Source organism: Pongo pygmaeus, chromosome 1 (genome assembly GCF_028885625.2).
Source record: "Pongo pygmaeus isolate AG05252 chromosome 1, NHGRI_mPonPyg2-v2.0_pri, whole genome shotgun sequence".
Lineage (NCBI taxonomy): Eukaryota > Metazoa > Chordata > Mammalia > Primates > Hominidae > Pongo > Pongo pygmaeus.
In genome coordinates, this window is record NC_072373.2 from 155034139 (window position 1) to 155061973 (window position 27835).

A 27835-nucleotide genomic window follows, 5' to 3' on the forward strand; every position below is an offset into this window, starting at 1 on the left:
CAGCAAATAAAAATGAATACTCACAATCAGCCACCTCCCAAGCTAAGGGATGCCAATTATAGTCAGCTGGGAAATGCTGTAAACTGCTAACAGTGCAGAGCTTGGCTATACTACAAAAGCTTTCTTTGACATCAGGTAAAGGTAAAGCTGACCTCAATCACTTCATGCCTGGGACAGGTAGACAAAAACCCACAGAGATTAGTATCAATCTCAAGATCAGATGGATTGACTTTTGGCTACAAAGGGATTGAAAATAGAGTAGCCGGTTAAAAAAAAAAAAAATCCCTCTCCTTTCTCCCATAATGAAGCAGGTTTGTTGCTTCTGGTTTCAGGCAGATAAGTTACTTATATCCATATGATTACTTTCTGGTTGTATTTATGATTACTAGAATAAAATTACAAATACTGTACTATTATTTCCAGTCCTCAGCCTGATGTAAATCTGCTCAGTTAAAGACTTAAACCTAAGTTCTAAAAATTTTTTCTCATTACCTTTTTTCTTCCCCAACTGGCATATAAAAAGACAAAAAGTGAGTACTAAATTCTTTAAATTCAAAAATTTGTAAGTCCACTGCCACATAAGATAAAGTCCTGAGGTTTAGATTTCAGCTCTCAGAATCACCATCCCTAAAGGGTATTCAGCAAGAAGAAAATGCAAAGAGTTCTTGCTCTAGAAAATTTTAGTTCTCTTTTTTCACTCCTGAAGAAATATATTATGGCCCATATTTCATTTCTGGCTTGTAATAACCTCCGAAGTCCATTCTGAAAAGTGTTCTGCCTTCTCTTTCACATTGATTTTATTAGCTGGCCTAAAAGACAATTTTTGCCAAATTAAATGTTTTACTGTGTTCTTTTTTTGAATAATATGTTTCCTACTCAAATGTATTCATATAATGCAGCTCAAAACACAATACTTTTTAAACTTATTAGTTGTTAGATTTTAAAGAGACTAAAGTCAACTTACTGCTGAAAACACACAAAAAGGACAAACTGGTTGAAATTTTCACAAGAATGGAAAATGTTTAATAAACTCAGAATGGTGGGCTTATTTAACTATGGTGTTATTTACAGCCATAATTCATCAACCACAAACACAATAACGTGTTTGCATTGCATGCTACAACAGAAGCTTTATTCAGTTCATTCAGAAAACATTGGCAAAATAAATTTCAGTTGCAAATTCACAGATACAAGCTTCAAAGTATAAAGTTGTATATAACAAAAAATACAGGTAATATTTATAACAATAACTTACAGATACAAACTAATGATAAACTACAATTTCACAAAAGATTGTAAACATTTTGCACACTTGTCAGTCCTTTCTTTTAGGCAAAGTGCTCTTTTGATGACAAATAAATTAACAGATACACACTAGAGCAAACTATTTCCAGACAATACAAAAAATGTTTTGATTTGTTTTCTTCTTATAAACATAAGTTTTACAAAAAATGAAGAATCAATAAAAGTGTCTTGCAGGCCAACTATAGATACATACCTGGGCAGCAAAGTGATGTTGGAAATGCTTTAGGTCTTAAATAAAAAATTAACAGTAATATCTTTTCAATGGTATTTTATACATAATAAATGACAAATTTATATCCTTAATCAAGTCTATCCCTGAAAAAAGAATTAGGTATGACTTATTGGCAGTTGTGTCATTGAATGGGGTAACAAAGGCTGGAGTCCAAGAGTTGTTGGTGAATGAGCTACAAAATAGAAAGAAATTTGTGGATCAGTTTTGTAGGGTGCATAAAACTGATTTATAAACAAACAAAAACAATCCAAGGCAATGTTTTCATCACTCATTATAGCTGAGGGCACCAAGCTACACTCATTCCACTGACCTCAGCAGAAGCATTAACCTATTCGGCATAGTGAGAGTCCAGGAACAGTTTTACCCCCAAATCTTTATTTGGGGCCACAAGATTTTGCCATTTTAATGTACTCCATCCATACCCCATTCACTGCACTTCACCCTGAAGCTAGAAAGACATGGGTTCCTCTTCAGAGATGCTGCTAGCTTTCTCATGAAGGTGTTTGTATAGGATGATCTTCCCCAAGTTTCTTTCATTAATGTTTAATTACCTCCTCCCTAAGCATACATCAAAACACACTGGACTCAGGCAACACTACTGTCTTTCATGTGAACACACACAATTTTAATGCTAGTATAAGTAAATGGCAACAATGGTACAGGCTCTGATTTTTTATCTAACAAAAACTTAAAATGAAGTTTCTGCTTTCAGCAAGGGCTATGTTGCTTCAAACAAAACCTTTCTCTGAGACCAACTAGGAAATCTGGACAAAATTTTTAAAATCTGTTTGAAGGTATCTGAAAGACACTTAAATAGTGAGGACTTACAAAGTCCCAGAGTGGAGGGAAAGAAAATGAAGATGCTTTTCCTCCCACAAGGATAGTGACAATTTAAAACAAAACAAATGTCTGATAGACCGAGAAGTTTAGCAGAGCATTCAGAAGTTAGACTTTGGCAGAGTGGTGAGAAACAAAAATTAAAGAGCAGGGCCCGCTGAAGAGGAGAAGCCCTAGTTAAAAACAACAGAAAACAAAACAAAACAAAACAAAACAGGGATTCATTTGTGATTCCAAAGGGCTAACTCCAAGGAGTAGTAAAATAAAAATATACCAGCCCTTATAAGGATTTGTGCCTGATTGGATTAAGTTGGTTTCACCCTATTCTGACTACCTGGGTGGTAAAACTAATCTTCTCTAGTGGAAGATATCATCCAAAGCCTCAAATTATTTTTAGTTACTCATACCCAACATCTGAAATGCAATAGCAAATAAGAAGACAAATAACAAGACATGACTTGAAAGAAAATAAAGAGGAAAATTAAGAAAACAGAATAGACCCACCAAAGATCCAGATATTGGAGTTATCACACATGAACTTTAGTATAACAATTTAAATAAGGATAAAGTGACAAAATGGATGATTTCAGCATATAACTGGAAATCTTAAAACTGAAAAGCATAATAAATGAAATTAAGAAGTCGGTGGATGATTTTTTTTTACAGGATATTAGATATAGAGAGCATTAGTGAACTAGAAAAATAGTTCAGAAGAAAACATGAAAATTTTTTCATAGGAGCAAAAACAATATTTGAGGAGGCAAAAGCTGAGAATTTTCCATAATGAAAGACATCAAACTACATATTCAAGAAGCACACCCAGGCACAGTATGATAAAACTTTTTCAAGACAAACACAAAGAAAAAAGTTGAGGAAAAAAGACATTTATTTTCAAAGGAGCAAGAAGGTCAATAGCTGACTTTACCAATAAATGGGGCCAGGTTAATTAGCTATCCATATGCAAAACAAACAATGAAAATCAGAAGACAAGGTAATCATATCTTCAAAGTGCTGAGAGAAAATAACTACCAACCCAGATTTCTACTTACAGAGAAAATACCACTTACAACTGAATCAAAAGAAATACTTAGAGATAAACTTAACAGAAGATGTGCAAGATTACTAAACAGAAAACTCTAAATCATAAGAGATGATTTAAAGATGATCTAAACAAATGGAAAGACATACTAAAGTTCATGGTATGGAAGAAAATACTGTTAAGATGGCAGTTTCCTAAAATTGATCAATATATTTGCTGTAATGGATTGTATCAAAATCTTAATTGTTTTCCCTTTTGGGGTAGAAATAGACAAGTAGGTAAATTTTATGAAAACATAAAGGGCCAGGAATGGGCAATACAAACTTGAATAACAACAAAATAGAAAGAAACGCATTATCAGATATTAAAAATTATAGACCTACCATGATTAGAATGATTAAGTAGCAACACAAAAATAAATAGACCAATAAAACAGAAGGTACAGAAATTGACACAACATATTGACATTTGATTTATGGCAAATATGTCTCTACAGAGAAGCTGGACATTTTCTATTTTGATCAACATAACAAAAAAGCTTCACTTTCTACCTTGTACCACACACAAAATTCAGTTCCAAATGAATTGTAAATCTACACATCAAAGGTAACAGAAAGTTTCTAGATGATATCATAGAAGATATATCTTCATTATCTTTGAGTATAAACAATTTCTTGCACACGTCACCAAAAAAAGCAAGGCTCATGAAGGAAAAATGATGAAATAAACTACAATAAAATTAGGAACTTGTGTTCAATGAAACATTCCATTAAGAGAGTAGAAAAAGCCAAGCTACTGAGTAGGAGAAAATATTCTAAGCACATATAATTATCAAAAAGCTTTATATGCAGATTACACCAAGAACTTAAGCAAATCCATTTAAATAAATAATAAAGACAAGCCAGTAGGCCAAAAGACAAAAAGACTTGTACAGCTCTTCACAAAAGAGAATATACAAATGCCTGATGAAAAAATGCTCAGTCATCAGGGAAAGGCAAATTAAAATAAGATTGCACTACACAATCATCAAATTTGCTAACATCAGGAAGTTACACCATACTAAGTGTTGGTGAGGATGTGAAGCACCTTGAACCTTGCTGCTGGTCAAGGTGTAAACTGGTTCAACCACTGTGAAAAACTATTTGTCAGAATGACTGAAGTTGAGCATATGTGTAGCCCATGACCTTATGTCCCACTCCCAGGTACATATCTAGTAGAAATGTGAATCAATGTTTACAAAAGCATGTACAATAAAGTCCATAGCAGCATATTCATAAAAGCACAAACTGGAAAAAACACAAATATCTATTAACCAGGAAATGGATAAATTGTGGTATATTCCTACAGTGGATTTCTATATAACAATGAAAACAAATAACTGATTCTCACAATAATATAGGTGAATCTCACAATGTAATTGAAAGAAGTGAGAGACAAAATACATTCTGTATTGTTCAAAAAGGGCAAAACTAAAGGGTGGTTTTAGAAATCAGTGCCATGTTACTTTGGGAGAAAAGGATAATAATTGGAAGAAGACATAAGAGAGGCTTCTGAAATGCTAATTATATCTGCTACTTTGGGCAGTATCTATATGGATACATTCATTTTATTAATTCATCAAGCTGAATAGTTATTACGTATGCACTCTTCTAAATGTATGATTTGCTTCTATAAAAAACAATACTTTAACAAAACTTATTAAACTCCCATCTAAAGATCTGAGTGAACACTTGCTCTGATCACAGGAAATAAAGTATTTAAACATTTACCGGTAAAAACAAACAAAAAAATTTCTAAGTAAAGATCAAGCATTGAGTCATTATTAATATTTGCATCTTAGCTGCAAAGTGAGTATTAAACTTCTTCCTTAAAATGTAATCACAGAAATAAAAATGTTTGGATAATTTTGCTCTCTACTGCAACCCCCACAATATTTTTCAGCTACTACTGAGGTAATATTTCAAAATGTGAATTGTATCAATAATCTAATATTAGAAGTTACCAGTTGCTGATTGCCTGGGAGACAGCTGTTAAATGTTGGGATACCTACCATCCATATAACTATGCAGCGCAGTTAACATCGTTCCATCTTGGGGCACGTAGGCAGAATAAGCCATTTCTTCTAACATGGGTGGAGACAGCCTGGAGGGTGGGACTGCTGTGACTGGGGTGGAGGACGAGTGATTAGGACTGACGTGTTTCTTGTGGCGTGCTCTACAATTCTGAAACCACACCTGACCAGGGAGAAAAGCAACAGAAGTAGGTAGGTTACACACCAGCTTCTGAGCACATTATCAACTCAGTTAAAAAATGAATGCAACCTCAATCACACTACCACACAAGCACAGCATAAATGTAACTCAGCTTTTATAAAAGTTCTATAAACAGAAAAGAAACATTTTAGTCCAAATAACAGTAGTCATTTTTCTTGCTCAGTTGATAGCTCTCTGGTGATTTACCTAAAAGCCAGTTCTATTTAAGTAGGAAAGGGGACCAATTGCTTAAGGGATTTTGGTTTGTTGAATTTGAGTTGGTCAAACGTTAAGGTTACCCCTTGAATGCAATTATTAAACTCTATTGGATTTGACTAGGTGCTGTGGCTCATGTCTGTAATTCCAGCACTTTGGGAGGCTGAGGCAGGCAGATTACCTGAGGTGAGGGGTTCAATACCAGCCTGGCCAACATGGTAAAACCCCGTCTCTACTAAAAATACAAAAACTAGTTGGCCATGGTGGTTGGTACCTGTAATTCTGGCTACTCGGAAGGCTGAGGCAGGAGAATCTACTTGAGCCCAGGAGGCAGAGGTTGCAGTGAGCTGAGATCGTGCCACTGCACTCCAGCCTGGGCGACACAGCGAGACTCTGTCTCAAAACAACAACAACAACAACAACAACAACCAACAAAAAAGCCAAAACAAAAATACCCCCAAAAACTCTATTAGGTTTATTTTAAAAAAATAAAAATAAAAGCCAATTCTATACTAAAACAGCATCTTCCCCAGAAAAGGTGGGGAAGGGCCCTCAAGAATTCCAGAGAAATCTCCTTGGTTTTACTACTGGCATTTAGGACAAAAAGAAAAGCAGAAAAAGCTCTTTTAATCAGAACTTAAAAAAAAAAAAGACTATTAAATGTATTCTTAGGCACCTGCTGGACTTATTTCAAATCCTTGTTCAAATGACTAAAATCCCTACTGAGAACTTAAAGCTTTCTACAAACCTCTTGATTCAGTTATTTCAGTCAGATTTTAACCTGCTGAGTTCAATTTCTCTTGGTGAATACATAGGCTATTCCCTAAGAAGCATGTTAAAGTCAGGTCTATAATAAGAAAAAACTCATAATATTTAAGTAGAATTAAATACAAACACATCCACTGATGAGAGTTCACAAAATGTATGCTAACCACCCTGCTGTCCACTCTACTGCAGAAATAAAAGCAGCAAATTCAGGGCAAGTGAAGCTTTACATCCAGGTCAGGGCAAGTAAGTCTAGACTGCCCAGAATGCTTCCAGTAGCTAATATGCCTGTGTTTGAATTCCCTGACAGGTGATAAAACTTGACCATAGAGAGTGTTTCTTCATTAAAATACTGTATCACTTTTTTTTCCATCACTCCAAACAATTCTGTCATGAGAGGAAAGAGAGGTGAAGGGATAAAAACTTAGCATGAGAACATTTTGGGATCAGGGATATGAGGCCAGGAAAACATCAGGGGCATAAGTCTGTTCAAGGCTGGTGGTAGGGCCTTGATGGCACAAGGCAATCAGGGCTGATTAATGTGGAATAAAAGGAAGCTGCAAAGAATTTATAAGAAAAATCTGGCCTTACTTCCGAACTACACCCTGCCCCTGGCATTCAAAAATAGAAGGTTGGCAAAGTATACTCTCAAGAGTGATTAAAACTAAAAGAGTAAAAAATAAATAATCTAGTGGGTTATATAGCCTTGAGTAGGAGGCTGAAAAGTAGCAGCTAAGGAATGTTTCTGGGACAAGACTTAGGCATCCGGCAGGAAGACAAGTGGGAAGTCACAGCCTCCTCCACATCCCTGTTCTCTGGAGTGTTAGTGAGACTCAGAGATACCTATAGACCACACCCCAAATCTCCACAGTTCTGTCCACAGGCTCCGGAACATTAGATGTCACTACTAACACTAGTCTCACCCAAATAGGATGACATTACTCAAACATTCTCCAATGTGTAAGGGGGAACCGCTGCCACCGGCCTTTTTCCCTTATGGGACCCAGAAGACACATACACCAGAGGACTACATATAACCTAAAACATGTTGCATTATGATTCCCAGAGTTTCTTCAAAGTATCTTTTTGTCTCCAATAAATTATATATTGAATGGAACCTATGCAGTTGTAAAACAAAAGAAACACCATCTTTTGATTGAAAAAAAAAAAAACCTCAAACTTTGTAAATAAACATGAAGAAGGTATAATATAAACAGCAGAATAACTATCTTGTTAAGCAGCTTCTTGGAAAGATCATCCACAGGTAATCAAGCAGAGGGAGGTTTGCAAACACAAAGTATCATGTAACTGGTAGAGCAAAATATAGTTTAAGATTCTAGACATCAGAAAATTCCTTCTGGCATGAATGCTACCCAGCTTCAGAATCAAATATAAGTCCTTTTGACTCTCCTCACTGACAAAATTTCCTCCTTCTTGTCTGCAAACCTCCAACAAGAGTTAACATTTTCTGAGTAACTACTTTAAATTTTTTGAGTTCTAAATCATAAACTAAGCTATAATCAGGCCATGTAGATATAATGGAAAAGCAAAATACTAATACATAGAATGAAACCTTTAGAAAGCCCAGACAAAAAGCCAAATATAATAATTTTGTATATGACAAAGATGGGATTTTATTTTATTGGGAAATCATGTTTCACTGATTTAGGGAAAACTGATAGTTTATCAATTGAAAGAGAGAAAAAAAACAGATAAAACCCTATCTCCCATGAACCAAGCCAGATAAATTAAAGTTTAGGCATAAATAATTGAAACAATAAAAGTTTAAGAAAGCAAAAGGCAACATTGAAATACTCTCTAGATAGGGAAGCATAAGAAAGGCCAAAACTAGACTGGGTGCGGTGGCTCACACCTGTAGTCCCAGCACTTTGGGAGGCCGAGGTGGTAGATCACGAGTTCAGGAGCTCAAGACCAGCCTGGCTAACATGGTGAAACCCCATCTCTACTAAAAATACAAAAATTAGCCAGTCATGGTGTCAGGCGCCTGTAGTCCCAGATGCTTGAGAGGCTGAGGCAGGAGAATTGCTTGAGCCCAGGAGGCGGAGGTTGCAGTGAGCCGAGACTGCACCATTGCACTCCAGCCTGGGCAACAGAGCAAGACTCCGTCTCAAAAAACAAAACAAAACAAAACAAAAAGGCCAGGCGCGATGGCTCTCGCCTGTAATCCCAGCACTTTGGGAGGCTGAGGCGGGTGGACCACGAGGTCAGGAGTCAAGACCAGCCTGGCCAATATGGTGAAATCCCGTCTCTACCAAAAAATACAAAAATTAGCTGGGTGTGGTAACACGCACCTGTAGTCCCAGCCACTCAGAAGGCTGAGGCAGAAGAATTGCTTGAGCCTGGAAGGCGGAGGTTGCAGTGAGCTGAGATCGCACCACTGCACTCCAGCCTGGGTGACAGAGTGAGACTCCATCTCAAAAAAAAAAAAAAAAAAAAAGAAAGGCCAAAACTATCAAAAGACTGGGAGATTTAAACACATGGAAATATAAATGTTCTGTATGGAAAAAATAAAAAGGAAATCGATGAACCGTGAAAGGTTAACATGACAGATAGGATTAATAACTATCAGTAAGATACAGAGAAAATAACCCAACAGAAAAGTGAGCTAAAAACATACGGTCTTAAAAATGAAAAAATAAATTAATGTGTTCAAGCTCATTGATAATATAAGAAACAGAAATAAAATCAATGAGATTTTCTTTTCTATTAAATTGTAAAGGATGTAAAAGAATAATAGTATTCAGGATTCTTCTGAGTTGGGGAAAAGGAACTCTTGTATGTAGCTCCTGGCAGAATAAAGTTGTATGAACATTCTCAAAGGCAAAGAAATTTCATGTTTGTATAAAGGCCTATGCATGTTTTATCTTTGGACTCAACAATCTCACTTCCAGAAATTTATCCTAAGGAAACTATTGAACAAGCACACAAGGTAGATATACAATGTTGCTCATGGCAGCATTTTATAATAGTGAAAAATTGGAAACTAAATAAATTGTGCTATGCTCAATACATGTGGCAATAAATATGATGTTAATCTTAATATGGAAGGGTATTCCTAGTACACTGATTGGAAGAAATAGCAATAGTTTACTCTGTCTCTGCACAACATAAAAGTCATAATTCACTTATCTGAAAGAGTATGTGAACAGTTATTGTATCTGGATGCAGTGTGTGGGGGAAAAAATCACTCATCTTTATTCTTTGACTTCAGTATAAGGACACTCTGCTTTATTACAAATGTCTTACTAAGCATATTTGTAACTAGGAAATGTGAAACTCTCCATGTATCAGACCAGTTTCCCCCTAATCTTTGGGTGACCTAGTTTGCATATTAGAAGAAATCTAGTAATAAAAACTCTTTTTTCTTACCTTTCTAAAATATTGTGCCCAGTGCTAGGAAGGAGGCTGAGGGAAAGTATGATTAACTATTTGAGATCACAGTAATTCTTATAAAATACTCTGAAGGGCTACAACATATAGTGAGCCTATGTACAGATACAAATAATAAACACATAAGCATGCTAGTACTCTTTCCTTTGGAATCATATCAAAAATATTTAATGTTCAACCTTAACATATTGAAAGCCAACATTCCAAATATATTCTCCAAATGGCAGGGCTTAGGACAAAGTTAACTTGCTCATAGTACTAGTAACCTAAATACCTGGAAATTACACGACAGATGTCTGCCTGTGTTCCTTAGTCCTTCGAATATGAAAAGCTCTAAGAAAACTCTCCTTCTTCTTTGCTTCCAACTTCAAAATTATATGTCATGCATCTGACTTACCTGAAGCTATCATTGTTATGAATATACAGAGTCTTAAATTAGAAGGAACGTTTAGCCCATGGAGTCTGAACTACCTGCCAAAGAAAACTGTTCTCCCAGGCACAGGAAACTCACTACCTTCCTTGGTAGTCCATGCCATTTTTGTAGCCTTTCAATAATGAGAAAGTTCATTATGAGTGAACACCAGTGCCTTTTTCTACATTCCGTTGCAGGGAAGCCTTTCACAAATATTTAAAGACACCTACTCTGGATATTACTCTTTCCCTTACCATCTCCTGGCCTTATCTCCAGATAAATATCCCTGCTGCCTTTAATGTTATGGCATGATCTAAATCTTTCACAACCCTGGTAGCCTTTAAGGTAGTATGTTTTTCAGATTACTTATTAGTCCCTTCTTAAAATTTGGCACTCTGAAATATGCACAATAATCTGGATATCTGAAAAGTGCTGAAGTGGTAGAACTTGTCTCCTAAGACAGCTTCATTACTTGAAGTCAATTAAAACACTGGGAACTCTAGGTCTTTAGAGAAGCTGCAGTTCATCAGGTCTTTTCCATCTGCTTCTTCGTACAGGTGATTTGTTAATTATGAAACATTTTAGGCTTAAGGAAGAATAAGTACCCATGTATCAACCACCCAAATTAAGAAACAAAATATAATATGTGCAATGAAGACATTCACCTTTCCCCTCCCTGAGTTTCCTCTTGCCTTTTATAGTTACTTGCTTCCACTCCTTAAATTTTTTGAACTTCCAGTGTTATTTAAAATTATTTTCCGGCTAGGCACGGTGGCTCACCCCTGTAATCCTGTCACTTTGGAAGGCTGAGGCGGGCGGATCACAAGGTCAGGAGTTTGAGAACAGCCTGACCAACACGGTGAAACCCAGTCTCTACTAAAAATACAAAAATTAGCCAGGCATGGTGGCATGCACCTGTAATCCCAGCTACTCAGAAGGCTGAGGCAGGAGAATTGCTTGAACCCGGGAGGCGGAGGTTGCAGTGAGCTGAGATCGCACCACTGCACTCCAGCCTGGGTGACAGAGACTCTGTCTTGGAAAAAAATAAAATAAAATGAAATAAAATTATTTTCCATTTCCCTCGTCTCTCTGATAATCTCGACACAGCTGGCCATCTCATTCTTGAATTCACCCCACTTCTTCAGCCTCCATGCTGCTTCTCCAGCCGACTCCTTCCTCAACTCTGGCTGTTACTACGTCCCATTTAAATAGCACCTCTTACTCTGCTCTCTCTCTGAAACCCATTCTTCACCTTTTATACCCCATGATCTCTTTCTAAAGGATCTTATCCAATTTCATGGCATTAGATCTCTTTGCTTGAGTCCTGTTCATTCTTTCAAATACCTGTTTACATAGTTAACTGCCACCATCACTGCATAATTAGCACAGCTAAAAGGGTCCAACTTCCAATCCAGCTTTCTTTTGACTTTCACATTCCTGTCAATGGCACCATTCCCAAGATTACTTTGACTCGAAATTTATAAATCACTGACTTTTTTGAGAGAAGATCTTACTCCATCACCCAGGCTGGAGTGCAGTGGTACCACCACGGCTGACAGCAGCTTCAACCTCCTGGACGTAGGTGACCCTCCCACCTCAGCCTCCCATGTAGCTGGGACTGCAGGTACATACTAGCATGCCTGGCTGTTTTTTTTCCTGTAGAGATGGGGTTTCACCATCTTGCCCAGACTGGTATCAAACTCCTGTACTCAAGTGACATATTTGCCTTGACCTCCCAAAATGCTGGGATTACAGGTGTGGGCAACCGAGCCTGGCAGAGTCATTTACTCTTTGACTCCTCTCTGCTTCCCCATTGCAGTTACCAAATCTTTCCTGTCTTTCTAGCATCCATCAACTGTCATCAGTGTTCAGTCAATAAAATATTTCTCAGCTGGGCATGGTGGCTCATTGCCAATAATTCCAGCACTTTGGGAGGCCAAGGGAGGAGTACTTGAGTCTAGGAATTTGAGACCAGCCTGGGCAACATGGTGAGACTATGTTTCTACAAAAATTTAAAAATTAACCAGGCGTGGTGGTGTGCAACTGTGGTCCCAGTTATTTGGGAGGCTGAGGTGGGAGGATCACCTGAGCCCAGGAGGTCGCTGCAGTGAGCTGTGATTGCGCCACTGCACTCCAGCCTAGGCCACACATGACCCTGTTTCAAAAAGTTTCCCAAATGAATTCTACCCCAGTTAAGTGTCTCTTCAGAAACAAACAAACAAAAAACAAATAACAACAACAACAAAACCACACTACTTTGCTGGGCATTCCAGCCTTCCAACTAAGCTGCCTACCTCTATCTAGTCTCTCCCAACTCCAGTTCTTCCCATGTGCTGTGACTAGCCCTTTCTTCCTAAAATCTCATATCATGGCTTTTACCTGCTCATAAGAGAACTCTGCATTCACAGGCCTCTCCAACTTTAACTCCAACAATTTCATTTCCCACTATTTCCAAACATAAATTCTACATTCGAAAAAACTTGCACTAATTCATCACTTTTCAGCTTTGTTCACACCAGTTCCTCTCCCTGGATCTTTGGCAAAGGCCATCAGCAGCCATCACACACACAATCATAGAAAAAGTAGGAAAAAACACTGACTTTAGAGCAAGATTTATCTTGGAACTTTTTTAGCCTGAGGATCTTAGGGTTGCTGTGAGCACTGAATGAAGTAAGATGAGCAAAGACTCATTTGACAAATGGTAGCCTAGCCCAAGCAGGATAATCATTACATTTTAAAAATTTGATTTAGAATGTGAAGAGACTTAAAATAAGAAAGTAATGTTTTCACATTTCTTCACACACACAAAAAAACCCAATGCATAATTATAAATACCCAGAATTCGAACTTTTGATTTCTCTTGATTGACCTTTATGTTAATCACCTGTGGCCAGGTACAGTGGCTCATCCTGTAATCCCATTACTTTGGGAGGCTGAGGTGGGAGAATCACTCAAGCTCAAGAGTTCAAGATCAGTCTGGGCAACATAGGGAGACCCGATATCTATTTTTAAAAACCTTAAAAAAAAAAAGTAATCACCTGTATCACACGTCTGCTCAAGCCTGTCCTTTCTGCCAATTTCTGGAGTGTCTGTGCATCTGGGTTGTTGTCCTGAGCAAACTGTGCTTGCATAACCTGTTGTTTAAAACACGTATGTAGTAAATAGCTAAAAACAAGCAGCTCAGTCTTCTTCCTGCATTTTTATCATAAGAGATAAGACATGCACAAGAACATGGGATACTTTTATTTTGTTACTTGAAAATCGGTATGCGGAAATATGTGTAAGTGAAAATGAATGCATATTTTGTAAATTTATACACAAGTTGCTATGCTGAGAACTCTAAAAAAAATCCATTTCAACGTATAACTCTCTCAACTATGCTATTAAAAATAAGCTCACCTTTTCTTTCAATCTTGTAACCCACAAATCAAATAGCAAGAGTTTCATTTATTGTTTTTTCCATTTTGTTAAAAATTGCCAACATTTGAAAACTTAATACAAAAATCATATCACATTTGTCTCCAACCTTTCCTGAGCTAAAGATGTTCAAAGCCCCTAATACCTAATAGTATACAGATCAACAGAAGGATTCCACTTAATTGTAACAACCCCGTCATAGTTTTGAGCACTAGCTCTATGCAAAAAAAAAGGTGTCTAAAAAGAGACACTCACCAGTCCAATGAATAATAATTTACCAGAGTCTAAACATGTATATATTTTAAAAGCTTACATGTGATTCTGATGTAAGCCTTTGGATTGAAACCACTATGCCAAGTGCTAAGAGATAGTGAAACATGAAACAAAACTCTTTGGATTTAATTTCCTGGCAGAAAGATGCTGACATGCCAATGACTACCTATAATAAAAGATAAAGGGAGAAGAGTAGTGTGGGAGAGAGTACCAGAATATAAGCACAAGCCAAAAACTTTGAATTCTTTCAGAAAAGAGAATCATTATGAGAATTAAGTGAGATACTTGAATTTTATTACTAAAAGTCACCTGAGGGAAGCATTACAAAATGTAAAAAATGTATTATGAAGAATGAGAGAGAGGAGTTCGGCACCCAATGTGTTTGTGCTTGTCTACAGGCATAGGATGTGGGCAACCAATCCATTAAGACCTCAAGCACTGCTGGCCTTTACTCTTTCCAGCAGGCAAAATTGCATTCTCCACTATGCTCCTCATATAATGCTATCTTCTGCCACTGCACTTGTCACAGGGTAGCTAAATAATTTGTTTTCAAGTTTATCTCCACAGTGGAAAGTGAGTTCCTTGAGATCAAGGGGAATGTCTTATTCTTCATATCCCTAGGAGTTAAACTCCCTTTCTGTCAGAGAGTATGTTAAGAGTTTGTGACAGAGTAAAACTTGGCAATGTAAGGAAAATCTGAAGATAGTGTAGAAAAAAAAGGCCAATATTGTTCTGGGAAACCTTCTGAGGTTTACAAATTTTGAGGTTTACAAATTTACCCTTCTAGAATTAAGTGTTCTTGGCTTCCCATCTAACTATATTATAGCTACAGACTCACTGTAAACAGAACATGGATTTTTGCTTCTAAAAAAGGGCAGAATTGGCTTAAAAGTTCATTCTTGCTCGGTTCGCTTATTCTTTCTTTCCTACTCCAAATGTGTTACTTTGATATCTTCCTGTGAAAATAGAATTGTGTTTCTATGCAGTTGGACATGTAATAACCCCAAAGAGAAAAAGAACGAGCAAATTATGTCTTTTTTAATTTTTCAAATAGAAAAATGTTGAACAGATTTGGGGATTTTTTTTGTAAGGTCATTATTAATAATTTACAAAACAGAAACTTCATGCTTTTCATAAATGCATTTTTAAATTCACAAATTTAACAATGCAACCAAATTATATTTAATTAAGTAATTTCTCATTAAAGAGTAAAGCAAAACAACTCTGATCATTTAGAACTGAAATATTCTAAAGGAAAAGTAAGATGACTTGATTGTTCTTCCTTTCAATAGTATCAATGATTAGTCTCACACACACAAAAAGAAAAAAGAGGTACTTTTAATTTCTACTTAGTTTCACTATTCTCTAGGCACTGATGCTGCTGAAGCCTACTTCACTCCTTTTCCAAGTTCTTCTAACGTGGACAAGGAGTGAGCCTCTGTAGACACTCATCATTTTTAGGCCAGGAGATCTACCAGAAAAGTCAGGAGGTTTCATAGCAGTAACTCGATCTGAAAACAGACTAAAGCAGGAGCTAACTTTGGCATGTTTAATATTAATAATCACTAAGTGAGTGCTTCTACCTAGAATAAGCAAGCCATAATATTAGCAGGAAATTCTTAAATATCATTTCTACAAATGGGACAGTATTTGAAATACATTTGCCAATACATCCTCTGAGTCTCAAACTATTTTTTCTCCCCATAAATTTCTATAGAATAATTTTGGAAAATTTTCTTATTTATCCCTTCCATTTTAACTCTCCTCTGTCCAAAGCAGGTACTGACTAGATAGTCTTGACTTAACTCACTGGTCACATGTAATATTTTATTATCTTGCCAAATTCAAGCTCTACTTGAAAATATTCCGCATTCCTAAAGGTAGGACAGTTTGACAATAAGGATACTGATTTATTAGAGGGTCTGGCTAAAATAAATGATTCAAGGTTTTTTAAAACATCTCTTCATTTAAAATATCTATGATTCAAGTTTTTTTAAAATATCTATTTCAGTTTCCTAAATTATAAAGAACCATTTTAGGACAAAGACTGTATCTCATTTGTTTCAGCCACCCCTTCCATAAGATAAATGCTAATAAATATTGAATGAGAATATACTTTGAAAGCATATTACCTATGCTTTCATCAGTAATCTGAAAATGGTAATATGCTTTCATTTTTTAAAACCTATAATTCTGATATACAATTTTTAAAACCTATGATTCAGATCACATTTACATACCATAATGCATAGCTTAAATATTTTATGCATGTTTAACCATAAGGCTATCTACAAGATTCAAAATCTCACTCTTTTGTTTTAGCTGCTTCGGCTATTAAGTGGAGTTTTGAAAAGACAGACTTCTACTCATGGTCTCCTGGAAGATCAAGCAAAATGAAGAGACCAGAGGTTTGAGGAGAAAGTTCCAAATCTCTTCTCAGCCATTCCCTTGGTGGTTTGCTTTGAGGAGTTCCTGCACTCTTGAATGAGGTTTGTTGTAAAAGTTAAAGGAGATAATGTAGATAGATGCCTGGTATAGGACTTGGCATAAAAAGACCTCCACAAATATTATTCCTGTTTTATTTAATTAGTATTTATAATTATTTTCCCATAGACAAGTGTCTACCTACAGTGGTTTCAAATTTTCACAATTATAATTTTAATAATTATTATATCAAATAGAAGTTATCAACCTTGTAATTATTAAAATTATAGCCAGTCCTTCATGGGAACAGACCATTGTAAAAACAGATTTATATTAGAGATTCTATTTTAACTAGACACCTTTAGTGACTATTTTTCCAGGTCTCTCACAAGTACTCACATCTTCTGACTTAGGGCATTATGTGATCTTCATTATAATCCAGTGAAGAACCCAGAAAGCAAGGCTCAAACAGAGATATTTCTTTCAATTGCCTTATCTTTCATTTTTATTATGTACATTATGCCTAAGTTAAGAAATCTAATTTATGCCTAAATTAAGAAATCTAAAACAATCATCCATTTGGAAAATTCTTCTGAATGGATCTAGATTTTAATGCTAGAGTACTTCCCACTGCCACGTTCCCTCGGAATATGTGTGTCACATCAAGGTTTCTTTCCTAAATCATTCTCAAAATACAAATTATCTCTTGAAACACTTGTATCCATCTTAAATACTGGCAGGTCTTAGAATACTAAATGTGATTTTTGAAAAAGTTACTTTTATTCATTTGTTAACACTGCATAAATGTCCTTTAAAGTCTGAGCTAAGATGGATACTGTGTATAAGGCACCCAGCAGTGTGGTAGGTGTTCAACAAATGATACTTTTCCTTAACATGAAACAAATAGCCACATTAATCTTTTAGAATATATGATTTCATTATCTGCAAAAATGCCAGAAGGAATCATTATATAGGTGTATAAAGCAAGCAGTAATTTAATTATTTTGATAATTTGTATAAATCAAATTTATAACAATCATGTTTAGGGCAACTAAGCTAAAAAAAAATCCCTCCCTTTTCAGGGGACATAATAAACCTTTAACATCAAATTATAGAAGTATTACTTTTACCACCTTTAAAAACATAAAGGAATCTGCTCAATTGTAGTCAATCAGTAGTTTCCTCTTTACTTTAAGGCACTTTCAATTATTTCCTACTCAAAAACCATACAATTGTGTTCGTTAAATGACTCATTGCAGTTTGTTAAAAAGACTAACACATTAGTGTCCCATAGACTCACATGGGACATGTATGTCTCTTTCCAGAGTTTCAAAATATTTTGTCTTCCATTGCAATTATGTGTAGTAATATAAATGCCTGGTTCAGAATGATGTAATCAGGAAGTCAGGACAAAATATTTTGTTTCCACTTTGATGTTGATACCAATAGACCCCAGGGAAACAAAACTTGAATGACTATTTCATATCATATTATGATGCTAGAAATACAAACACTTTAGGGCAATAAGTATGTTTTCATATATTCACCAAATTAGTTTTCATAAAACACATAGGCTAATTTTTTAGAAAACATAAAAATGTTTTTGGGCAGCATGGAGATTGCTTTTTGTTTTTTTGGTTGGGAGGGGCTTCAAAAATCAAAAATTCATTGTTATGCTTACCTGAAGCTGATCTGCTGTAAAGCTGGTCCGAGCTCTTTTTGCTGGTTTTGGATGGTTAACATCTTGCTCTGTGAGGAGGGCACCTTCCACACTAATCCCATTACCTGCATTTAAAAAACATACTATATATGTTGGTAATTCAAATAGGTACACCCATCTTGCAATAACAGGTTTCTTATATCTCTTGGCTTTCTGTGTAACTGCATATGTTTTCTAGACGGCAAAACCCCTTAAATTTTAAAACATACTACAGATATACTGTACAAAAAATATTCCATTTACAGACTTGTATATTTAGTGAAAAGTTCAAAAAGTTAGAAGTACATATCTAAGGCCCAGCAAATACAGGAAAACAACTATCTACAAAAAGAAAAGCAAAACCCTAACTCAAAGCTGCTGCCTGAGAATATGGCACAAAACTAATACGTATATCATGGCTTTCCTTGTAAATTAACAAATAGAGACCATCACAAACAGTAGAGTACTTAATGAGTTTTACCACACTTATACATTGTACAAAATAATGCATTAAGATGACCTTAGGAAAAGTTATTTTTATTCCTGTATTCACTGTTTCAAAAGACTCAAAAGTATTTAAGTACATATTTACCATTTTCTACTTCTCTTTTTAAATTATCCAGCATGCAGTCATAATGCACTCTGCAGAGGACTTTCTCTTCCACCAAAGCAAACTCCTCTCCTGTGGAAAGTTGCCTTTTGCAGGAAAAGCAGGCAAAGCACGCCAAGTGATAGACATTCCCCTTGGCTCTCCGGACCCAGTCAGTAGAATGGATGTGTCTCCCACATCGAGAGCAGCGAGTTCCATACCTTCTACATTAAATAGAGGTGTGGAAGGTAAATATTTTAATGCCTGGTGAGATATTCATCTGTTGAATATTAAACCAGCACATTATGTTACCCCATTGAAATAACCTAAGTATTTAAATATTGTGAGAATGAAACAAGAATCAATTATTTTTCTAAAAGTCAATATAATAAGCAATCAAGATGAGACAGGGTCACAACTCAAACCTGTTTATAAAAATAAGACCTTTTCTCTGTTCCTCTAAAAGAAGATTGAAGTTTTCTTTTAAAACGAGTTTTAAAATCCCTTTGGTTGTATCAAATATCAGTGCATTTATAAATTTACTTGAAGAATCAAGATAAACACACACACCCTCCAGACTGAAAATCTAAAAGTGCAAAAGTATGCTGAAGATACTTATACTGAAAAACTGAAGATATAAATAATGACTCTTAAAACCAAGTTAAGAAAATTAGAAAATGATTTAAATGTCATTTTAGGATGTTAAAATATGTAAATATTTAATGTTGAAATTATCCAAAAATGTATATAACAGAAATTCTTCACCCTGGTGAGTGAGAAAGGAAAAGTCAGAATCTCTCTTTTGGTGAAAAAGCTATTGTATTGCTATCCATAGGAGGAAGGAAATATTTTCTAAATTTTCAGAGTCCTAACTGGACATTAAATGCAGGTCAATCTTAAAATATCAAAGCTATATGTAAATAGTTCTTTACTTCTTACAGCCTGAGTGACTGGAACTCTTTGTCATGTCTCCTATCACAATCACAGTCGTGGCCCTGTATGCCCAAATCACACTAGATTAGTCAGTGTCTATTTATTGATACATAGATCTTTAAAGCTATTACCACTTCGTTTTTTTAGTTACTCTGAAAAATAGAATCCTAAAGATAAATTTCAGAATATAATATAACATGGAGCAAGGAGTTAAAAAATCCTAAAGAACTAGACTTTCACTTGTCGAATCTTTCAAATCAAACCTTTCAAAGAGCTTTAAGTTGCTACAAAAAATTAAGATTAGCCTATCCCAAGTGAATGAGGAAGCAAATTATTACCAATATTGAAGTAATAAAAAGTAAACCTGCTGAGAAATATGCCTTTTTGGTAATTATAAAATTCTGTGATTTTATAAAAGACTCCGGGTCTCATAAGTTACTTTAAATTACCTAGCAGTTTTTATTCAAATTAATCACTAAACACTTTGAAATCATTTTTTGAAATGGAGTATAAACATAGTTAGTATTACAGCCTTTATCATATAGTATTAATTTCCCCATTTTACAATGAACATTTTTCTTCTTTTAGAAAAGTAAATAAAATATGTTGTAATTTTTAAAAGTCATTCTTGATAATTATTTTAATATCTACACAACTGTTCATACAGAATTATACCTTGGAAGAAACCTTAAATTTAAACTACACAGAGATCACACACAGAAAATGTGATATCTCATCTAATTTCAGAAACTGAAGATCGGACAAAAGAAACAGTTTGAGGCAGAATTAGATTTGGTGTATTTATACCAGAATGGTCAATTCTTCTGAATACTATGGTTTATCATGGTGTCCAAACCCTTAGAATTTTATAGGTTTATAAGTAGGGATCATTCTGTGGTAAACTGGTAGAAGCATAACAAAATCTTGATTTTTCTCCCCCATAATGATTTTAGTTCATCTAACCATTCCCACCAAACAGGGGCGTTGTCATAAGTCATCTTGTTTTTCATACTTTATACCTATGTACAGCAAAACAGATTCCCTGTTTGTAATGCCTCAAACTTTCACTCCCCAAAGTGAAAGTATTACTTAAAATTAACTTTTGTCTACTGAATTCCCAAAAAGGATAAACATGCTTATTTATACACATTATATCTCAAACAGGAAAGCACCCTCATTTTGAAATCTCTTAAATAAGAAAAACTGGGCTTCATTAAATAAAACTGAACAAGAAAAAGCCTATTAAAAAAGTCTCTTTGCATAATAATTTCTTCAAGTATCTACTAAGAAAAAGCTTCATAGCATACCTGAAATAATCAAGTTTGCAGAAAATGTCTTTGTCTTTAATATAACAGCTGGTGTGCCTTCCTAAGGAGGTTCTGCAAACACTGCAGGAGAGACACCGGACATGCCAGCATAGGTCATTCACCTGTGAAGGGAAGAGAAGCCATTGTAATACCATATTTAAGAAAAGCATTCACTGGTTTTGTGTATTGGGCAATTTAAAAAACTGGCCCCTTAGTATATTAACACATGCTCTGAACATTTTCATCCAAAAGGTGTCATTTTTGTAAACATGTATCTGGATATATTATCTTTTAGACCTCAACCAAAAATTTATACTAATATATGCCATATTTTGTGTTTATAATATTTTCTATTCCTTTGAAGAATTCAGGTTGCTTTTTCTTTCTTTCTTAAATGGAACCTTTATGAACACAGGGAATAGTTTGGTTACTTTAAAGTCCTACATACAGGCTTTTTTGTTATATTTTACCAAGTTCTTCCCAGCATGAAACCTTGTGGTTAAAGAAGACAAAACCCATACTCTTTCAACCTATTTTTTGGCTAAACAATTATAAACTGTATACCCCCTAAACAGAGCAATAAAGAAAGTGAAAACGCAGGTTTGTAAGATAGTTACCTATACAGGACAGAAATTGCTCAGATAAATTTAAATGCTGATGTAGCAGAAGCCCGGGCTCTCTTCTAATATTAAACAGCTGAACAGAAACAATAGAAGTAAGTAGTAAAGTACATTGGTAAAACTGCTTACTGATTTGGCTATAGGAGAAAAAAATAAATCTAATCATAAGTGGTTCTAAAAAAGCACCCAAGCATTGTTTTCCACTTAACACTTCAAGTAGTAAAACATAAGATGGTGTTTAATAAGGCCAGTATTTTATACTTTCTAAATAGGAACATGAAATATTGTCAATCCAGGGAACAACTCATAATTACTCTCACTTTAACTGTTGCCATTATATTATAAGTGCTACAACTTTAGCCCTGGAGTATGAAGATGTGTATTAGATAGAACTGGCTTGCATGCAATGCAGGCTCCCAAAGTTTGCTCTTGTTAAGTGGACACAAGAACCTGATTTATGCTTAACTGAATTTCATGTAAAAGAACAGTAACATACAAAAACACCAATTACACCCTAAAAATGGATCCAGTGACTAAAATAGGAAAGTAAATGACTATGAGATATGGCTTTTGCTCAACTATTACATAATAAAGACTATGTGTCTACCAAATTAGAACTACTGTCCAACATGTTTTTCTGTGATATATAAAAGGTACTTCGAAGCTGAAAGTTTTACTGACTTCTAATTACAGTTATGTGTCTCTTTCCAAAGCATTAATGAAGAGTCTCATTTTGATGACATTCAAAAAGTTTTGGTCTTTACAAGAACTTAGAACTTACATGCTCACTATAGACAATATTTAAAATAACAATGAAAACAGAAAGAAATCTGAGGAAACCAGAATAAATAATATTAACAATGTTGAATACTGTCTTGGAAATAAAAAAGCATTTTCCTTATATTGTTTTCCTAAAATGGGACCAACCAGTATAAAGTTTAGAAAAACAGGCTTCCTTTAAAATTCCACTGTTTAGGGCCTTCTGTATTTCAATCTTACCCAGGATTTTTTGTTTTGTTTTTAAAGCCAGGCTTTAGGGGAAGAGCCATGGCCTCTCTCTTACTCCCTCCTAAAGCCAGACCTGGTTGTCACCTTTTTTCAAAGTTCACTTCCCTCCTAAAATGTCTCTTTATCTTCTATTTCTTTGCCAGGGAGTAAAGTAAGGTGAAGAGAGGAGATTCTGGAGACTATAAACCTACTATTGATCTAATCTGTGTATGTCTAAACGTATAACTTGGACCAAGCCAGAAAAACTACGCAAAGGACAGAGCACTGAAGTTATTGGAAAAGGTAATCAATGCATCTAACTACTGTCAGTTTTCTGTTCTGACTCCATTTTATTTGCCTCACAAGATAGTGTTTTTCTATATTAGTTACACCCTAAAATAATATTTCTATACTAGGTCTAACTTTTTTTTTAAAATCAGTGACTCAAGTTAAACTCAAACTTATCCACAGGAAGTACTCAAAATGGAAAATAAAGGTTAATAATTCAGTTTTTGTCAATCATATAGTACCAAACTTTAGTTAGAACTTACACACTAAAGAATACAAGAAGTGGTACAATAATACTGTACATGGAAGGCTTCATTGGGAGGACTCCTGCCCTATTACAAAGGAAAGCTTTATGTAACCCAACTTAGATTTTTATACAATATAAAGATATATAATATATAAATGCATACAAGATTAACACTAGAAACTCTTATCTAGATTTCAGAGGGTGTGTTAAATGTCACTTCATCATAACCCTTCTATATCTTCTCTGCTGTGAAGTGTTAGAGCCTTCATAGGTCTACTCAGAAACATTCTTAAAGATTACGGTAATTATTGAGAGGGCTCATTAAAAATAGGATGCTAGTTTTAACCCAAAAGATGATTTTGCAATATCCAAAAGGTTCAGTTTTAGAAACATTGAAAGTGGAATCTTAAGAATGCAGATTTAAAGAGAAAGCCAATGTTAAATTGCCAGCTTTAAGAATCAACCACCAAGTAAGATTAGTCATTTTTAAATCTTTTTACCAAACTTCTTTTGGTATTTTCTCTAGGTTTTATCTATAGGGTAGCATTCCCATTTTACAGATGAAGAAGCTTTGTATGTTGAGGTAGAAACTTAAAGAAACCCACTAACATGAATTTTGAACACATACTCTCCATAATTAATCCTTTTGAAAACCTAAGCAGGGTGGGGAAGAGAATAGAAAGTGAACTGGTTTGCTACTAATTCAGTGTAGGAGAGACCATTATTTTAAATAGTGGTTTTAAAAAGCTATTTAAGTTGAAACCCCATGATATTCTGATTAAGACACATGGGACCATGATCTGCACTGAGGTGGATAACTGTGGCCTGCTAAAATTTCTACTCCAAGATTCCCCCACAATATTTTAAGAGAAAAGTAAAACAAATTAAGACAATCAACTCTCAAACCACACTTGAAACACTTCTTCCCAGGCTGTGTGTGTCTAACTTTATATCAATTTCCATTTTCTCCCCAAGCACTCGAGATGACGTAAGAACAGCATTGAGTGGCCTAGAAGTATTAAACCTTAGTAAAAGCAGGAAGATATTGAAATGGTTTTCATTTAAATGCATCTATAAACTTTCACTTTGGAAAAGCCTCAGGTAACTGTAAAAAACATAGGACTGTATTTTTAAAATTTGTCCAGAAAAGATCCTTTAAGCTACTTTACAGTGGCTTTCACCAAAAGAGACACTGCAAAAGGGAATCAGTTAATACATACCAACTTAAAATTCTTCTAAGCAGTCATGGGCGTGGGCGTCACTGGGGTGGAGAGACCACAGTCCATTTAGAGGGAACAAAGATGTTTAAGAAAGGAATAATCCGGGGCTGGGTAAAAAATAACTAAGCAGGTTTCTGTCTCAGAATGGATAAGGGTTTTTCCACTTCCCTTCCACTACAAGCCGGTGGCTGACTCCAGCGCATCCACACACATCCGGCGCGTCCAGATCAGGATGTGTCACACATTAGCTGTTTTGCAACCACGTAGAAGAGTCTGGGATTTCTTCTCACTTTATCCCACCGCATGAGTTTCCCTAAACTGGGCTGATTTTCTGCGAAAGCCTATAACCTCCACCCAGAACTTGAACGGAAAGGTTGGTGGGAGGAGCATTACTCTTTTCCCAGAGCTCCCACGCTACGCCCGCTCCCCTTGGGCCTCGCACCCGAGGCCCTATCCTACCTTGAGAAGGTATTTGTCCACGATCTCCAGGCCGCAACTGTTGCACACACACTTGCCAGGAGGGCAGCCGGAGCCCGATGCCATGGACCGGGGCGAGGACGACGGGGACAGCGGGGCCGAGGAGGAGCACGAGTCCTCGTCCCCCGCGCCCTCGGGGCTCACCTGCAGGAAACCGCGAGGCGCAGGCGGTTCTAGACCCCTCCTCCCCTTCGCATTCCACCTACCCACAAGGGCGCCCCCACCGCCTCCCCTCCCTTCCCCCTGCCACCCCACCCCACCCCCAGCTTCTTGAGGTCACGATTCTTGCCCTCTTCCCCGAGTCCAAGCTCTGGCCACGCACCCGCCGGGGCTGCCGACCCCTGACCTATTCGGACCCCAGGAGTCTTGCGGCCCTGCCCTCCTCGCGGGCCAGCTAAGCTTCCCACCCCACCCTGACCCTCCCCGCCCCGTCCTCTGTCTGCTGCAGGAGGGGCCAGATGGGCCCTGGAAGGAGCGCGGGGACAGCGGCCCTTCGTCCTGCGCTGCCTCCCCACGGCCAGTCTTGCCAGCACGCGAGTCCCTCCGCACTCACCAGTCCCTCTTCCCCGGCGCCTTTCCGAGTCCTCCCGGCCGCCAGGGCTGTAGTCCGCCCGCACTCCTCTGACATGAGCCCCTGGCACTGCGGAGTAGGAGGGGGAGAAAGTATGGAGAAACAGATCAGAAGTTCCGAGCGTGCTGCGCGCCCCAGCCTCCGCGCGGGGAGCGAGCTAATGAAGGCCCTCAGAGTGCGGGGCAGCGCGTGCAGCCGTAACGGCGCCTGAGCCCGGGCGCCGCGGGCTGGCTGGCGCGCAGCCTCCTTCGCTGGCCGCTGGCGGCCGCCACCCAAGCGCCGGTAGCTCGTCCCGCGCTCCCCGGGCTCCGGGTCCCCGGCGCTCACCCGGGCACGTCGGTTCCCCGCCCCCCCGCCGGGGATAACAAGTTAATAACAATCATCCCCTCACAAAGCGCTTTCTTTCCAGACGTCAATCATAGCGGAGCGGGGAACACCGGGCTAAAGGGGGTGCGGGGCAGTGGGAGGCGGAGTGCGAGAGAAGAAAAGAGGATTGAGGAGGGGGTGGGAGAAGAAACTTGATTTCTTTAATAACCTCAATTAAAAGAGCAAGACACATATATATTTTTAAAAGGGGGCTTTTTGAATAGGATAGCCGAAAGGTGAAGAGGTTTAATAGGATACTTGAAAGCTAATTACAGCGGGATTTAAGAAGCCTGGTGTTTGTTCTGATGACAATTTGAATGAAAATGCTTCAGATTAAACCGAGCCAGCAGCTCTTTCGTAAACTTACAGCAATTAGAGTCGCGAGTGATTTACACTCGTTTCTTTAAGGTGTAAATTGCCACTTATTGCTCAGTAAGTCAACATTTGAGCTACTAAAGGATTATTTTTAACCAGCGCAAAAAGCGGGAAGAATAATGGAAGATATCCAGCTGAATTTAATTTGTGCCATTAAAAGAACTCACCCAACCTCTGACAAAATGTTTTAAAGAAACAACGCGCGTTACTCAAGTGTTTCCAAGTATTTGCTGGAGTTTTGTTCTTAAACGAAAACGCAGCGTCTCTGGGCTTAGACCGCTTTCGTTTCCAAAAACTCTAGCTCGGGGTCGGGTGGGTCCCCCGAACTCAAGCGGCTCGCACTTCTGCATTTCTGACTGTCCGCCTCCCCTTCTCCCTCCCTCTGGAAGCACCAGGCAAGATACCAACCTGGGGGCCTCCCGGACCCTCGGCCAAGACCCTCCCTTTCTGGGGTGCTCTCCCTACGCGGGACCCAGCGTAGCTGCACTGAGGCCGCGTCCTCACACACAAAGGACGTTTAAGCAGAACAGCTCCGCGTTCGCCTGGTGTCCCCAACCGGCTTCGGAGCAAAGAAATAGTCAGGGGCGCCCTGCGCGCGTCCTGCTGAGGCCCTCAGACGGGCTGCAGATGATTTCAAACTTAAAACACCGAATACCCACAGGTCCTGCCTCCCGAGTGAGGTGAGAGCTTGTCAGCTTCCCCAGTCTACTCAGACAAACCGCGTGACTCGTTTTGTGCCCTGCGGTTTTCTTTTGGCATTTTAGGTAAAATGGCTCTCCCGGCAAGCCCAGGGATCCCGGAGGCCTTTCTGGAGCCCCGCAGAGGGAGGTGTGCCTCAGGGCAGGCAAGTGTCCGCGGGCAGCCGAGCGAAACGAGCTGGGTCTCCGGTTCCACCCGACAGCCGCCCAGTCCTCCCGACCCACTCTCCCGGACCGCCACGATCACCACAGCAAATAGAACAAAAGCACGACTCACATGGACCTGAGAGCGCCTTAGGCTCGAGGCTTCATCTCCCAAATTACAGTCTCCATGTCTCAGGTTAAGTGAGCTTTTGGGGAGGGAGCGCAATGATTACTGACTAACGCTACTACGTAATTAAAAAAAAAAATTGCCAGGTCTGAAGATGAGGCCTTTACAGGTAGTTTCTGAACCTTGTTTAGGAGCCCAAACAACTCGAGTTTCAAGGACACTGCGATTCAGCTGGTCTCGCCAGGCGTCGGCTCGCTCACCTTCTCAGGGGGAACTGCCAGCTTGGGCACGTCCTTTGCTACTAGTTTACATACAAACATCTGATCGTTCTTCCAATACATGGCACTGCTAGGGCTGCTTATCACATACCAACTCCAGAGGGTCAGAGGCTGTCCGTGTCTGCCGATCTCCCCCCTCCCCCGCCCCGATCCACTAATAAAAGCTGATGCCGAGAAGGATAATGCTACAAGTGTGTCTTCGTCCAAAAAGGCCGCTGTGGCCTGACCACTTTCTGATGAACCGTTCTTAAAATTCCTTTCCCAGCTTCACTGAGCTGTCCCTCCAGGAAAAGAAAAAACGTTTTGTTTTCCAGAGGGTGGAACCT

General features: G+C 37.7%; 1 protein-coding gene across 6 annotated transcripts; it reads right to left on the reverse strand.

Annotated features, from left to right (window-relative positions):
* Nucleotides 1-994: 994 nt before the first annotated feature.
* On the reverse strand, nt 995-27819 carry LHX8 (LIM homeobox 8). 6 transcript variants are annotated; one of them, XM_063654085.1, is made up of 9 exons: nt 27492-27816; nt 25504-25590; nt 24933-25094; nt 21112-21233; nt 18875-19095; nt 18265-18368; nt 13508-13603; nt 5464-5647; nt 995-1709 (listed from the first exon to the last, which is right to left on the reverse strand). In XM_063654085.1, exons 1-9 carry the CDS (start codon nt 27570-27572, stop codon nt 1633-1635), a joined length of 1134 nt encoding a protein of 377 aa, XP_063510155.1. In that variant the 5' UTR covers nt 27573-27816; the 3' UTR covers nt 995-1632. The 6 variants fall into 6 exon arrangements, with proteins under 6 accessions (XP_063510155.1, XP_063510168.1, XP_063510160.1 ...); XM_063654098.1 differs by having other exon boundaries at nt 27238-27631; XM_063654090.1 differs by lacking the exon at nt 27492-27816 and adding an exon at nt 26671-26871.
* Between the last annotated feature and the right edge of the window lie 16 nt (nt 27820-27835).

Excerpts from the sequence above, each read along its gene's own strand:
- LHX8 (XM_063654085.1), bottom strand. The coding sequence starts at position 27,572 with ATGTATTGGAAGAACGATCAGATGTTTGTATGTAAACTAGTAGCAAAG. Across the intron at positions 13,604-18,264 it reads TTACAGCAGATCAGCTTCAG|GTTATGCAAGCACAGTTTGC; the intron begins GTAAGCATAACA and ends TTTAAACAACAG. Across the intron at positions 5,648-13,507 it reads TGAGCAGACGTGTGATACAG|GTGTGGTTTCAGAATTGTAG; the intron begins GTGATTACTTTT and ends CTCCCTGGTCAG.